This window comes from Lepisosteus oculatus, chromosome 15, assembly GCF_040954835.1.
Source record: "Lepisosteus oculatus isolate fLepOcu1 chromosome 15, fLepOcu1.hap2, whole genome shotgun sequence".
Taxonomy (NCBI): domain Eukaryota; kingdom Metazoa; phylum Chordata; class Actinopteri; order Semionotiformes; family Lepisosteidae; genus Lepisosteus; species Lepisosteus oculatus.
In genome coordinates, this window is record NC_090710.1 from 20,718,848 (window position 1) to 20,735,402 (window position 16,555).

Genomic DNA, 16,555 nt, shown 5'->3' on the forward strand with positions numbered 1-16,555 from the left:
TCTTAAATATGACTCAACAACAGGGTTCCTGAGCTCGAGTAAACTCGATCATGACCTCAGTGGGCTTTGAAAAATGTGTGCTTTGCTTATTGCTTGCTTAAACTACTGAGTTTAAGACTAGTTAGACATTGCTGCTAGGGAGTCCCAGCAGAAAGCAAATTAGCAAGGCTGGATATGGCATATGCAGTACAAGTCATTATGTCTGATCTTGACTTTGGATATTGGGATGCAATATGAAACATGATTTAAAAAAAATAGAACCACAGCATTGTGAGGGTTTAATGCATGGTGAATTTACAGTAACATGGCTCACTGCTTTCTTAGTATTAGAAATTTCCTATTCTGGTAACTGGGCAGAAATGGACACACTTTAAACAAAACTGGAAAGACAGCTATGACACTGGAAAACATGCAATCGCAAGCCAAGATATTCCCCACCATCATGGGAATTTACAACAGCTTTTTATTTACAATATAATCCAAGGCTGAAAGTACATACTGTAGTGCATATCCAATGCATTTATTACGCATTAGTTATAGTAGGCCTAAGACACCTATGATTCGAGGTTTATAATTACATTTGCCAACTCACGAAGACGTATCATATTTTAGCACAAACTGAAACCAAAAGCTGGGTGAAACTTCATCCTTTTCCTTGTGGCTTCAATTGGCTGCCTAAAGCCTCCTGGTTTTCATTTGTAGGTTCTTTAGAAGCGTCATGGATTGTGACAGAGATGACAGTGTGAATAATGGCACACTACGCATTTAATGAAATCTGCATCTCACACTCAAGCCTGAGGTTTCTCTGGAACAAGCTCACATAACGTTGGTTTTACGCATCATCTGATTTACAGCACTGACTCTGCTGTAGACAACATGCGACTCCACTACTAAGAGAAGCACAGAAATTCACAGTCTACTACATACCTTTCCACTCCTTGGTAAAACCACAAACTCTACACCTTTCTGTACATGAACAGAATACGCTGAGTTAACACAAGACCATGAGCAACTGCCTTGCAAATGACCACATTTTATTACAATAAAATTGTATATTATTCTTGCAGATTCATGTAAACCTGTTTGACGAGCTTGTATTAAAAATGATTTTTCATTTTGAACATTCATTTTGTTTAAAGAAAAATACAAAACTCTCAAAATAAAAATCTCCACTTTTATTGTTAACATCTCATAGTGAATTCCTCTTTCACATTAATTAAGCAACTCAGCATACAGCTTTACACGTGCCAACGGGCTTTACATTACACTGCTGAAAGGCAGGTCAACAGAATGATTCGGTGTCCTCCTGCTTACAGTATTAAAAGCTTCCAAGCACCACCATTTTTGCATAGAAAATAATATGAATTATTCAGGAACACTACAATGTGTGTTATTTAAAAAAAAACTGGTTTTGCTTTCATGACAATTTTTTAGTACTAGGGAATAATAATGCCCAGAGAAGTGAAACTAACCAATAACAGTTTGCAAAAGAAGCAGACAAAACTTTTACTTTAAAAATAACTTTTAAACATTATTCAATGACCAAACATTGTGAAACATATCTACAGCGAAGATGTATACAGTCATATGCTATTCTCATGCTTTCTTGATCACTTGAATTGAAATGATAAGTTTCTCATCATTTCAAAGGCAGCTAGGATTATTTCAATGTATTTATTTTAATATTGTGGGGCACTATGTTAAAAGTGTTGTTCTGTACCCTCACCAGCAAAACTAGGGGTAAAATAAGGAAATTCATCTATCAGAACTTTACTGCCTTTAACACAGAGTCAGAACTGAAGTTCAGTATTAATTAAGACTTTTTTTAGATCTCTTTTTAATGAGACTGTATGCATAACACACTTAGCGAAGAACAGTAATCTACTTTGTCAACTACACAGGTAATCATAACACAAAAATAGGAGATTCAAGTTAAACTACTGTATAGCATTTTTCAAAAGCTTTATAACAGTATATTACCTTTCTTATTATATGAAAGACAGTGAAAACAGTACTATGTCCTGAATGAAGCCTCATAACCTTGTCGCCTTTGACAACATGCAATGATACTGAAATCTTCAGTGTGCGTCAAGGACAAAAACACTTATCTCATGTAGAACTACAAGTACAGTGTCTTTCAGCACAAGCATCCTCTTAATTCATATGGTTCTCTGAAATAGTCTCAATGCAGTTATGGGCTTAAGAAAGCAGGGACAGGCAGGACATGTGGCAGTGTACGCTGACAGGGCATAGAACATATATTTCTCACAGGTGCAGATGACATCGACATGAAGAAGTCCAGCTTGTGCTTAAAATGTTGATTCACTGCTGACATGAAAAACCAAGACCCTTCATCCTGTGACCCTGTAACACTGGATGCATGTTGCCGTGCCACTAGAAGATGTCCATCAAATAAGAGTTTAAAATAAGACTTTATTATTATGACTTAGATGAAGATCAGATCACATTTTAGGAGCTATTCATTTAGAACTCCATATAATTCCTAAGGGTTCACAATTTTTTTCTCACAACTGTATGTATTTATTTTTATTTAAATCTATTGGATATAATCAAACATTTTATATACAGATATCAAACATAGCACAAGCACAGAAAAAAAAATAGCACAATTTCTGATTGAAGTACTACAGTACAGTAGGTTTTCAGGACAAGAGCAGACAAACTTCTTGATTGAAGCATGATCTTCCCTAGCACACAAACAAACCTTATTAGGACCTGGACAGATCGCGGTAGGAAAGTGCACCTCTCTTCCTGTGCACCTGCAGACAGCTGGTGAAAGCTGGCCAGTCACAGCTATCTGTCGTTGATGACGTTAATGGCTTGGTCGTACAGATGTTCTGCTGGACTCAGGTTAAGAGAAAAGGCAGGCCACACTGAGACATCGATGCAGCTTTCTTGAAGGTATGCCATTGTAATCCAGGCTGCTGGGTCTGATTGTGGTCTGCTAGGAAATCGACACATCCAGGCTGGTTTGCAGAAACATAAACACTGCTGGCTCATCTCTGTTGTTTTGTTGGGGCAAACATTATGATTGCTCAGTGATAATTGACAAAGGTCTTCTCCCCACATCAGCACATTTCCATCGCACCTTCAGTTTACTCGAAAAACACAACAGTCAGCAGCAGAGTGTTCATCGTGACATCTTCACATATCGTTTTCCATCAGGTCTGTCGAGGGTAATCACCAGTGAATAAAAGATCGCACAGCCCTGGGGCTACCCCTACTTGCAATATGAAGATGACTGCGCAGAGGGATCAGGTAGATGTGATGGTCCTGGGATAGAGTGGTCACCCTGTGCCTTCTGAGAAACAGTCAGTACAGTACGTACATCAGTTTCCTGGTATCTCTGTAGTACTCTTTTAAAGCAGAACATTTCATTTTCCAGCCAACTTCGCTCACAGACAGGCCGTCTTCAAAGACGCCTATAGCAACTAAGCAATTCCCATAACTCAGTCAGGACATGATCATATCTTTCTCTGTTCTTGTGTTAATTAAAAGCACATCTTATTGAATGGGTACTGATATTAATCCAGATTTTGGCATCTTTAACTCTAATACCAATTAGTGAGTACCTTGTATTTTAATCACATCACATGACTTAAGATTGGTATTTTTTTATTCAAAGAAGCAACACCAGATAATCAACAAACCTATATTCCCCACTATTTAAAACATAGCTAACTATTTATACGCCCAATGAACTACTGAACATAGGAATATCCCATTTTCATATTGTATCAGTGATTACATAAATATGTTCAAGGTGTTGTGCTCTTCATAAAAGACTTGTCTTAGCTGTAAAATTACAGTGAAGATGACTGCACTTAACTTAAAACTGGATGTGAGAAATAGCTTGCATATAATTTCAGTGTATATTTTAAGCAATAGTAGTTGTTTTCTGAATGTCTCTAATTTTATCCTCATGTGCCTTTGAATACAGCAAAGAGGCAAACATATTCAACAACCAGGTATACAGTACAGTATTTAGCAGAGCAATTTTGCTTGTTTTCAGGTCTGGTCTTTGCTTTGTTGCACCACTATGAATATACAGAACCAGACTTCCGCATGTTCATATTAAGATAGGAAATTGAATGTATTAAAGTCTCACCATAGTGTGGTTTGCATCAGTCTTTTGGCAAAGTACGTTCATGTAATTATGTAACAAGAACCTTTTCATTTATTTTAGAAACTACAGTTTCAATTTGAAGGTTCTAAATTTTAGTTTAGTATTGAGCTTCTTTATAAAAAAATAATTTGTAATGCCATTGGAAATTTGACAAAAATGACATCTATTTCCGGTGTTTTTACTTCAATATAAGACCTCTTACAGTTTTGTACAGTATAAAATAAGCTATTCATGTTATGTCCTATAAATACTTTTTTGATGAAATGATAATGCACAAAATCCATCTTTGTGAATATTTTTCTCTTTTTCATTTTAAATGGTGAACTATGAAAATCTAGCTCTTAAATCTGAAGTAATTTAGGTCTAGGTCTGAAACCAGTTACATTCTCAAACACCAATAGACTGAGTCTGGACACTTTTGTCTATGGTTTGTTTCTTTAATTGGACATTTTTAATTAATTTATTTATTTCCCTTTCAGTGAAAACAACCATGGTTTAAAGCAGATAACATTTTATCTTATTTTGATATGATCCTTAAATGCTGAATCACACTAATTAAAGTGATTAATAAAATATGGAAATGATCACTAGCATTCTAATATACTTACAGGTCAACGATACTTTAAATGTCACAAAATTATTTGGACTTGTGCGGGATTATAAATATACGAAATATGACCGTGCTATAACACTTTTTCATACAAAAGGCAGTCGTGATTGATGTTCCCTTGGTGATTGTTTCTGGTTCAATCTTGTCAGTTCTTTTTTCTTGGTTACTGATTCTCCTTGGGATGAATTCCTTTCTGCCAGGTTTTATAGACCTCTGCAGCACCCTCACATAATCCTACCCTCCGCTGTCTGCTTCTGGAACATCGACCATCCTTTATAAACATGTCAGAGCGGTGTTTATGTTCAGCTGCAGATTGTTTCTGCATTACAGAAGCGCCACATAATTTGGCATCCAGAAACGTGCCACTCAGCATGTTACAAAATTGTCTCCCAATTTCACTTTAAGATCCGTGACGCACATACACTCGGGCACTGTCAGAACTGCAGCACTCTGTGGCTGCTGTATTGAAGCAGAGTTAATCCTATTAAAGGAGACATAACAGGTCAAAAATACACATTAAAAAAACTACAAAATCAGTTGTCACCAAAACTTAAAAAAGGAAAACAATTGCTTCAATACAGGAGAAGAAAGAATATTCTATAAGGAGAAAAGAACTCGTAACGAACGATCCGCAAAGGGTTTTAATGTGTAAGTGAATGATGAGGTGTTGTGTCCAAAGCTCTGAAGGTAACGCAGGCCGACGGGAGAGTCATACAAAAGCTAGGGGACGCAGAAGGTCCAGCTGGGCCTCCAAAGTGATCCGTTCTTGGTGAACCTCCTACGAAACAAAGCAGGTAACATAAGGCGATAAAAGAATGACATGATTTTTCACTCCAAAAAACAGTTTTGAGCTCCGCTCTCTGCCACATGCACCTTTGCTGGCTTGCCTGTAATCTCTTGCCCATCCAATATGGGGATCGGCCTTGCTAAAGTCACCATCTGCTCTTTATTGATATGTTTTATTGTTTCTCTACAGAGCGCAGGGGTACAGAGGCTCTGGGAATTTCTCTTTTCCCGCTTTTCTCTTTCTTTTTTTGTAGGCTTTCAGGTCATTGCCTGAATGTGGACATATGCAAAAACTACTTTCACAGTTCTTAACTAGTCTGCAAAGGAAATAAATCAAGTTTAGCCTTTGACCTTCAAATTAGGCGTCTCCAAAGAATTTAGGAACACGGAAAATCTGATGCTCATTTATTTATTTTACAGGCTACTTTCAAAGGATGGGTTGTGCTTGAACAACGCGATTAAGGTGCTTTACATCAAAAAAGACCAAACGTTCGAGGATGAGGAAGAGCAAAGAGAAAAACATATGAAAATTAAAAATATGAAAAGTCACCCACAGAATTTTAAATCTTAGCTCCAAATTCCATTCCTAACCATATGCCATATGGCAGTTTTAACATCTGCAATTTATCTTAAGAACAAAAACAAAGCTATATCACCTGTCAAAGCAAAGGCTATCCAGTACAATAGCAAGATTTACTCACCAAGTGACTCCACAGTGCAACAGACTTTAATTTGTGATTGAACACAAAACAAAAATTCAACATTCAGATTTAGCATTTTAATCTAAGGTGCAAAAACACTGTTGCCACAAAATGATTCTTTGCAAGCTGTTACTTGCCAGGACATGTACTTTCTAATACACAGAATCTTAATTTATTGCACACGTAATACACAGTGCAACATTATAGGGAGTCTGTTTTAATGTAGAAATGGATGTTAGTTCCTCCTTAATTTTTAGCTGTAATTTCTTGCACCATTCTATGACCTTATTATATAATTAAAATGTACAAAATAATTAATTTAGATATAATGGATTTAATGTATGTGAGAGTTTCATTTAAATGTAATGTTCCTAAGGTTGCATATCTTGTTATAATGTGTCATAATGATTTAAGAGGATTATTTTTTCTTGAGGATGCACTTATCTGCATATCTATTATTTTTTATGTTCATTAGCTCTTAATTTGATCTGCAAATGGTAAACACACGTTATGCATATAAACACAGGAACTGGCTTTCTAAAATAATGTCCATTAGAGCATCAGTGCTACCAGGCAATGGAAAGGGGACACAGGAACACCAGCTTACTTCTGAACAGTCTAGAGTGAGTTCATGCAGTGAGCTTACCTCCTGAAAACACTATTATCAGACACTCAAGCAAATGCAATCTATTCAAAACATTACAATTTAGAAGCGTCAGAAATAACTGCATATGTGTTAGAGCAGTGGGCCACAAGCTCTGAAACGCAATGTCCCCCATTCAGTAAACTCAAACCCACAGCCCTCCCCTTGGCAAATGGGTAATAATTTTATGCAAACATTTTTTTATATATGTTCAATTGCTATTTGTAAACTTAATCTTACATCAACGAAACAATTTTTACTTTAGAAAAAAAAGTGAAACAGAATGAATTAATGACTTAATTTAAGAGTTAGCTTCAAGTGTAACCAATGCAAGCGCTGATGCTCCATATATGCTACAGGTTTTGAAATTCTTGGCTTTGTGCATGCCACTTTCAACAACAAGTCGGTTGTGGTGCTTGTTTCTGATTAACAAAAGCACAGAGAATCCAGCCTTGCACAGATGAGTGGAGGAAAATGGGACAAGGATGCAAAGATCTGGCTGTTTTTGGGTAGACAGTAAAGCATTACAACCAAGACTTTCCAAAGTTAACTGTTGGAAGATGTCTCGGGCAGTTGTGTCAGATCCTAGTTCCAAAAACTCTTCTTGGATGTTTTCTGGAAAGGCCTGAATTCTACAGATGAAAGGATTTCTCACGCTTTTCAGAGTTCTTGTGTTATGTCCACAAAAGTATCTTTGGAATGCATCATGAAGACTGACGAGATGCAGTGCAATGCTTTCCTTGAGATCATTTTCGAGAGCTTTGATGGTTTTATTATTAAAATTTCCAGATCAGGAGAAGCTCGGTTAGAAGGCTAGTCCTGCATATCTACTACTAAATAGCTGTAAAAACATTATCTAATAGAAAAGTTTGGTACGCATTTTGAATCAGCTGTATATAAAAAGCTCTTGAGCCGTCTTTTGGATCCTTATATGCCCCTCTAGGGGGAAGCGCCCCACTGCTTGGGAACCCCTGTATTAGAAGACGTTTGTGATTGATGTGATGTGCTATCATTGCCTCCCCCTTTTTTGGCCTGAAGAAAAGCCACAGCACTCATCCTGCTCAGGTTTCTTGTCTGCATGATCTCACATTTCAAAAGCATCGTCTCGTCATGGCACTCGCAGATACGGACAGCTGCAATGGAGTTTTATATGCTTTAAAGGAGAGCTTCTCCAAGATCATGTGAAACTCGCATCTCAAAACACTCTGAAAAGCAATCAGCAGTGCCAAAAGACACAATACGCTGCATCTTGAAAGACCATGGACACAAAAGTGTACGCTCAGCAGACGTTAGAGAAACAGAGTATTTTAAGTTTTTGTGCGTAATAAGCACCATCTTATATGATTCAGCAAGTCATGATAATTGTGTGTTTATTTCCTTTTCTACCTTTTCTGTCACTTAGCGTTCAGTTCCTCCCGTGTCAGTTATTACTATTGCTTTTGTGAAAAGAAGATCGGTCTCTTCTGCCCTTACTATTTAGAGAACTACAATGTTAATGTAAAATACATTCAGTGTACAAATACTCAGGGTGCAAACAAAACTAAAACACATCTCAATTACAGCTGTCCATACTGTCTACTGTTCAGAACCAGGAAGCAAGATACACAATTATCGAAATACAGAATTACATCTGAGCATCTGTGCAACTAGGCAGGTGCCAGTGTCTACAATGAGAATTTTAAAATACAGAAGACAAAGAGCAACCAGCAGCATTCAACTGGGGGGTCTTGCACAGTGAGATGAAAAAGAGAATTTAAACCATATTATCACTTTCAGAGGAAAAAACCTTTATACAAGGTGTTACTGCCGTGATACACTTGCTGTTTTGGAAAGAGAGGAAGGGCCTGACCTTGAGCTGCTGCTGGAGTTCACTGTTGAGTCTGGTCAGCACTGCGTTGGCTTCCTTATTCTTCCGGATCGCAGTCTGAATGTCCTTCTTTTGCCGGCAGGATTGTCTGCAAAGATGGAGATAATTTGTTGTGTGGGATATCTCTGCTTAGTGCCGAAAAAAAAAGTGGTTCAAACAACAAGCAAAAGGCTGTCAGCAATGGCTGGTCACTTTCTTGTGACTTCACCCTTAAGGACCCAAGCTGATTAGGATAGCATAGCAACATGCGTTAAAGTCATTACACTGTGTCAACATTTACACACCTCTGTCAACAAATCATAAAAACCTTCACTGCTCTGAAGGATTAGGGATGCATTCTTGAATTATTTTCAATTGGTTCTTGTTTTAACCTTTTATGTTTTAAAAGCTTTTGTTTTATTTGCACACTGGCTTCAGACCAAACACTTAAACAACTAACCACGGTTACAGATTTTAATGGCATGATAACACATAAGAGAAGTGAATTAAAGTTAAGTCAAGCTCAGGGAAAGCAGGTATTTTCACCCTTTTTGGATGTGTTACTTGCCTCAATAACTAAGTAACAGCCCTGTTTCTAAGGCAACCACCTTTCTATCAGGAGAAAACTGTTCTTCATTAAACGAAACAGTGTTTGTAAGGATTAAATTAACCCTCTGAGCAACCATCATCTGAAAACCAAAGTGCTTCACAGTCATGTTATTCCTTTTTTACCCCTCTCAGTACAAACATGTGTTCTTATTTATCAATGTGTCATTCATTTTAGCAAACGATGAATACTGGAAAATAAAACCTTTGAGTTTTGATGGAATTTGTTGCCTTCTAAAAAGACACAAGTTCCCATCAAGCCGAATTGCAGTTTCCATTTCCCCGTTCATGGCAGTGGTACTACGAGATACATGAGAAAAACAACCCAGCAATAAAACCCTTGCTAGGAATTACATTTCATTTACCTGAAGTAAAGTGGTACCACTGAACATCAAAAGTTACTTTGATCAGAGAGCTTATCTTTAATTTGGGGAAAATAAATGCGTTTGCTACTGTCTGCAACCTCGGGCATCACACCACCATTGCTTGCTCAAAGGCGTACACAACTTCCATGATAAAGACTTGTGCAACAGTTTATCCCAATCAGTAACTACTTTACCCTCAGAAGTCTAACTCAGCAGGCCCAGCAAAATAGGACACTAGTCACTAGACACTAGTCCAGAATAATAATAATATTCTTATACTTATATACTGTAATGCTTTTCTGGACTCCCACTCAAAGTGCTTTACAGGTAATGGGGACTCCCCTCCACCACCACCAGTATGTACAGTAGTCCACACCTGGATGATGCGACATCTGCAGTTGCATGTGTCCCAGTACACTCCCCACACAGAGTGATGAAGCCAATTCATAGGTGGCGACTGTTAGGAGGCCATGATTGGTAAAGTCAAAGTGGAAATTTGGTCAGGACTCCGGGGTTACATCCCTACTCTTTTAGAGAAATGCCCTGGGATTTTTAATGACCACAGAGAGTCAGGACCTCGGTTTTATATCTCATCTGACGGACAATACCCTTTTACAGTACAGTGTCCCCATCACTATACTGGGGCATTCGGACCCGCACTAACCATAAGGTTAACGCCCCCTACTGGTCCCATTAACATCTCTTCTAGCAGCAGCCTTAGCTTTCCCAGGAGGTCTCCCATCCAGGTACTGACCAGACTCACACCCGTGAGCTTCAGTGGGCTGCCAGCTGTAAGCTGCAGAGACACATAGCTGCTGGCAATTTACCTAGAATATACCGATGTCTTTCCTTTGGAGGAATCTGAATCACTGAGGAAACCCACGAGTAAACAGAGAGTAAATGGAGAGAGGGCTAGAATCATGCCTAGGACCTCGAAACTGACGCAACAGCACTACGATATCACTCCCGACTGAGGTACCCTGAATGTAATTAGATATACACAGGAAGGTATGTACAGTAAATATGCATCTGAGACCTAAAAATCCACTTTGCATGATCGTTACCATTTCTACATGCGAGAACTGTGATTATTATGAAAAGAAGGATTGCTGTGCCTAACAAACACCAATTTTTATAAGTCTGAGAATAAAAAAATAACTTGACTGCCTTATATATTATTATATTGGTTTTTAATCCCTTCACTCCCCAGATGGTCAGAGTTAGATTTGTACTTCTGAGCAGGTTTGGCCGCAGGGACGGAGGAGGTAGATGTCAATGGAGAGGGGGAATCCTGAGCATCTGGATTCTGATTCTCTGGGCGAAATTTCCTGCGAACGGGCTTCAGAGGAGGTTGGGATAGCATGACCTCCTGAAAGAAAATTAAAATACAGAACAAAAACCCTAAAGCAGTGTTTATAAAACCACATCAGAACTGCTGTCATGTGGCAACCTTATCTGCATATTCTGCATTTGTAGAATCACAGAGGATCATGGGTCAGGTTCATAAAGGCATTATAAAAAGATGAGCTGAAAACGATCATACCAGGGAGTTTATAAACGATACCTCTAAATCTCCCTCACTCCTTAGATTAATGCTATGGAAATTGCTTCTCATGACTTGTTACAAAACTGATCTAACCCTACAGTTCTGGGCTGCAGTAGTACCTTCTTGATCTTGATTAAAGAGCACTTAAGCTGCAGTTGCCTTGAACAGTTTATTTCTCCTGTACACCAAGCAAACAGGAATAAAGAAGCCAGCAAAATCCTTGTTTCAAAGGAACATGGTTATGCCTTTGAGCATACAAGCCACTCATCAGTGTCAGAAAAAATACCCATGAATGCAGCAACTCTTTAGCTCACTCCATTTCATCATATCATTTGGCGCAACAACAGGTCATTTTTAAAATACCACACATCATGAGGCGTTGACAAGGTCTTACACTGACCGTAACCTCTCCATACTCAATTCACATATGTTCCAGCTGAGATGATGAGAAATGATCTGCTAAAACCCACAAGCATAAAAATAGTTTACAGACATCTAATGCAACTTCAATAACTTCTTACTTTTTTCAAGGGACTGCTTTCTTCAGTGCCTACAGCAGGTTGGTTGCATGGATCTTGATCTTCACTTTTAACAGCGTTTTCCTCCTGCAATGGCAAAACAGTTTAGAAAAACAGAAGACAAGACAAAACAGACCTGGGTCATGCAACTTCTGCTGGGTCATGCAATGCTTCTTGACACACAAATTTAGGTTTCAATAGAATTCAAAGCATTTTAGTATTTCAAGCCATTAAAGACGTTTTCATGAATAAAAATGTTTTCTATTACAGCAAATTTTCAGGAAAGACTTTCTAAAATGTACATGCCAATTCAATTCAGGTGCTTCAATGTGTTGTGCACAGACACCAGCTGAACTAAAAAAAATGTATAGCTCGATTCTGCAACAAACTCACAGTCAATATCTCAGGGAAGACGAACTCACTGAAACAAGCTGATAAAGTTCAGGTCAAGCCATTCACTCTTGAGCTGTCACTGTTGAATTTGTGTTTACCCTCCTCAGTTCAGTTCAGGTTTCACTCCCTAACAGCACCATCTGGTGACAGATTGGACAGCTACCTGCCAGTGTTGTTTTAAAACAAACTCAAAAGCAAGGAAAATCTATAATACTATAACATATGGGTTATTAGTAATCTGGTAATGAGACTGAATTGGCCAAAGGATGGAATCCAAAGTCCCATAGAGGGACTTCAAAAACATTTTTAGGCCATGTTTATATTATTTTCATATTATTACAAATAATGGGTAAATGGAATGGTGTTTTATTATTATTAATAATAGTTAAACACCATTCCCTTTATCCATTATTTTAGTCTGAGGTTTAGAAGGTACTTCCATTTTTTCCACTCCATATTCTTTTCAGGACTCGCATCATCAGCAACACTGCGTGTGCTGCTCGCTCACTAGAACTCCCACAGACCTTTCAAGGAAAGCATGAATGGAGATGCTTGGATAACGAGCTGCAGGAGAAAAAAGCAGCTGAGCAACGCAGCACCACTGAAGGAAAACGGCCCTAACGGCATCCTCTTATTTGTAATTTCATTCTCTGGACATATGTAGCGGTAAAGCAATCTCTTTGGAATGGACATAGATAGATGGCACCACAGATGGATAAAGCGAGGTCTCTATTTATAGATAACTAGGGAGTGATCATAAATAATCTTTAGGTTTTTGAAGGCTTTAGAATTTTCTCCCATGGGACAACGAGTGCCTCAAACAGTAAGAGCCATCCTGTGTCTGCAGTGTGCTTACAATCTCCCAACTGTCTGTCACACAGACCCCAAGTGTTTCTTCAATAACCGGGCTCGCTGGCAGTCTCGCCTGGCGGACAGTCAGCACTAAAAGTGAGGGTGTGTTTAGGTCAAGATTGAAAAGCACTCCCTGGCGTCCTGCCCAGCTCAAACCACAGCAGCTGTTCCTCACCTTTCTTGAGCACTTAGCGCTAATTAAGATAGATCTTTGAAGGGCCTGTTAAGTAGAATTCATTTCTTTTATAGCGAAGGAAGATTACAAGACAGAATGATCCTTTTTTTGTGATTCTCTGTAAAACAAAAATCATTTTCAGCTGCACTGCTCCTTTACCTTCAATAAAATAATTCTTCGACTTATATAGCACATTTTCACCACTGAGCTATGTACATATACTGCAGATGGGGACCCATCGGGGTGATATGCTGTAGCCATAATGCATCAGCAGCCCAAGTGCACTGCAGTTCAGATAGAAGCTGCCTCACTTATTGAATTAAGGGGGAACCTATTGAATTAGGAAGTTTAGGAAGCCAGTTTAAATAAGCTCCGAGTGGAAATTAAACAAGACATCAGGGTTTTCCTTGGAGATCTGTCCTAATACTGACCAGACCCAGCCTTGCTCAGCTTGCCTCCACATCAGAGTTCTGGGGCCTGGAACAAGCAGTAATTCTCTCAAAAAAAACCTGTGGTTGAGATCATCACAGCCGTTACCTCTTTATGGATAAGAACTTTAAACTATGCTTTTACCAACTTCTAGCCCTGTTCCCATCAGATCTCAGAGCTACTGTAAACGGATCCTTTCACTCTGTTGCCCTGCTATGAACAGGGGAGATCTGGTAGCTTCAGGGAATGAGCAGGACTATGGTCCAAGCCCTGCCAGCACAGACTCAGCCTTGCTACAACCCTGCCGTTAAGCAGCTCATGGATCCTAGAGTAATGGGTAGATAACTCACATTTTCTGGATGATCTTAAAAAAATAAGAATTAGAGGTTCCACAGACTAAGGGGGGAGGGGAGATATGCTGCATGGGAAGGATAACTGGATTTGGAGAGGAGACAGGATTGTTGAACAGTAAGTATAGAGCTAGAAGGAATCTGAAAAAATCAGATTTCTTTGCATCTGTATCTTCATGATAGTGTATATTATTTCCTTTCATGGTGATTTGTGTTGTTTGTTTTGTTCTCTTAAACGTGTTGCTCTGTAATGATGGATGGTTGTGGAAAAGTAATAAAAAGAACAGAAAAAAAAGAAAATTGGCAATGAGTTGAAGGCTGTTTTGGTTTAGTAATGTGTTTTGTTGGCAGCCCAGCTCTCAGCTATCCATAGGATAGTCGGGTGTACTTAAAAATGTGACTAGGACTTTCAGAAAAACATTGCCCTCTCCAGCCCTGCTGGTGCCCAGAGTAAAATCAGCTGCTCAATGTAACAGCACAGCTGATTCAAACCCAGACATAAACACAGTTGTAACCACATAGGAAATGGTGGAACCAGCAGTAGTTAATTAGGACTCTAAAAATGGTCATGGGATAAAACCACCAAGGGCCATGCGCAAGCGTTAAACTATTTTCTCACATAATAATGAAAACTAATTATTCCTTATCTGGCAAAAGAAAACTGTTGCCACAGGGTGCTTTGTGATCTAGGTGTGCATGACCTCAGTGCTGAGACTGTGGTAAGTGTAATGCAGGAGAAAAGGCCAGAGAACAAGGGGAAATAAAAGCAGACCCGTTGAGGAAATGCCTTGTTGGGAAAGCTTTCAAAGAAACACACATTGTCCAGAAGCACAACACTGCCCACCATGGCCTGAGATGACCCAAAGCCACAATTTGGCGACACACCAAACAAGCTAGTCACAATCCTGTAGCTTACTGCTAAGATTCCTAATTATAGATGGCTGAAGAGGATAACTGGTCATTTTCCAGTTATCCTGGCAATGTGGGATAAAGGACTCCATTTGTTCTAGATTTGCGCCACTACAGTTTCAGCCTCCTATCCAGGTCATTTTGTGTTAAATCAACTATAACCGCTTGCCTCAGTGTTGGATGAAAACTGTCACTATAAAAAAGGGTTAATAGAATAATCAGAAATTTGAGGGGTCAACGCCCAACGGTTTGAGACATTTTTACCTAAGTGAGTATGTACCACTCTTTTATGAGTTCTAAAAAAACAGTGCTTTTGAAAAGAGTTGGCTTTTCAAACAAATACAGTAGCATACAGTTACCTTAATTCATGTCCAGATAACATTTTTAGTCATAGCTTTGTAAGTGTGCAAATTAGTCAAATAAAATCAGATCAAATGTAAATACATTATCCTCCAAATTTATTCATATGCCTGATGAAATATGAACCATAAATATAAAATAACAGTAAAAATATACAGATTATGTTTTTCTGTTCTTTTTTGAGCAAAGTATGAAAATTCTTGAAGATATATATGGTATATATGATGTATACACAAGGGTGTCATACAACTGAGCAAACTCTGGATAAAAATTGTTATTCTTTATATATAGGCAATTACATAGAAAAAAATCTTTGGTAGACTGATTGTTTTGTACTGACTTTGGTTATGTTTTAAATACAAATAAAATTGTGAGGTATACAGTGCTACCACAAGTCCCACACCTATTAATCTTTTTCCAGATTCCCAAATAATTCAAATAATTTCCAATGCATTATTTTTAGGTATGTTTGGAATACTGGTCTGCTAAATGTGATGTAAATCCTCATATGCAACAACAATATGCATTTCAAATTTTCTTCCTCAAGTCTGCACAGTATTTCATTCATGCAGGTGTTGAAACTACACTTTCTTAGTTGGGATTTGTCCTGTGGCAGATGGTACACACAAGCCACAAGAAATGATAATTAGGGGTTATAGTTTTTCTTATTTTCTAACCTGTATCCCAGGCCTTCTGCACCAAGAGGTGAATATCACCTCTTTTAAAGCCGTTGATTAAACAATCACAGCTCTGCAGTACATCCCAATTCTCAATCATTTAAATTGCTACAGCTTACACACATAAACATGTATAGTGTCTATAGAAAGTCTACAACTGTTTCCAAAGTAACATGTTTTGTGTCCTAATAAGCTGAAATCAGTACACATTAGACTAGAATTTATTTTACTTATATTTACACATTGTAACACAACCTCCAAGGGGAAAGCAAATATTTATACATTTTGAATTGTAATTACAAATGAAAACCAAGATACTATTATATATTGTATATACTGTAGAATATAGGTTGTGTGTTCTATCTCTACACATACAGAGCAAAAGCACCCAGAGAATTGAAAACAACTATATAAAATATAGATTAGCCTTTTATTTTAAGTTGGGAATGTTTTAAGCTTCAGACCAAAATTAATTTAAACACATTACATGGCCAGTACCTGTACTTATCCACTCCGGATTTACATTGTCAAAGCCTGGAACAGAACCTAACTGGAAGGGATCACCATCCAAACTGCACACTTATTGTGCGAGTGAGATCCTGACACTGCTTTGAGACAACGGTGAACTGATTGAATGAAATG

The 16,555-nt window shown here is 38.2% G+C and overlaps 1 protein-coding gene across 3 annotated transcripts in view; it reads right to left on the reverse strand.

Annotated features, from left to right (window-relative positions):
- Positions 1 to 1,154: 1,154 nt before the first annotated feature.
- reps2 (RALBP1 associated Eps domain containing 2) overlaps positions 1,155 to 16,555 on the reverse strand; it is a 65,949-nt gene continuing 50,548 nt past the window's right edge. For all 3 annotated transcript variants that reach the window (XM_069178904.1, XM_069178905.1, XM_069178906.1), the window contains 4 exons: positions 11,772 to 11,855; positions 10,937 to 11,073; positions 8,737 to 8,842; positions 1,155 to 5,535 (listed from right to left, as the gene is read on the reverse strand). In XM_069178904.1, the coding sequence (XP_069035005.1) occupies positions 5,467 to 5,535; positions 8,737 to 8,842; positions 10,937 to 11,073; positions 11,772 to 11,855 (396 nt within the window). In that variant the 3' untranslated portion in view covers positions 1,155 to 5,466. The remainder of the gene's footprint in view (positions 5,536 to 8,736; positions 8,843 to 10,936; positions 11,074 to 11,771; positions 11,856 to 16,555) is intronic.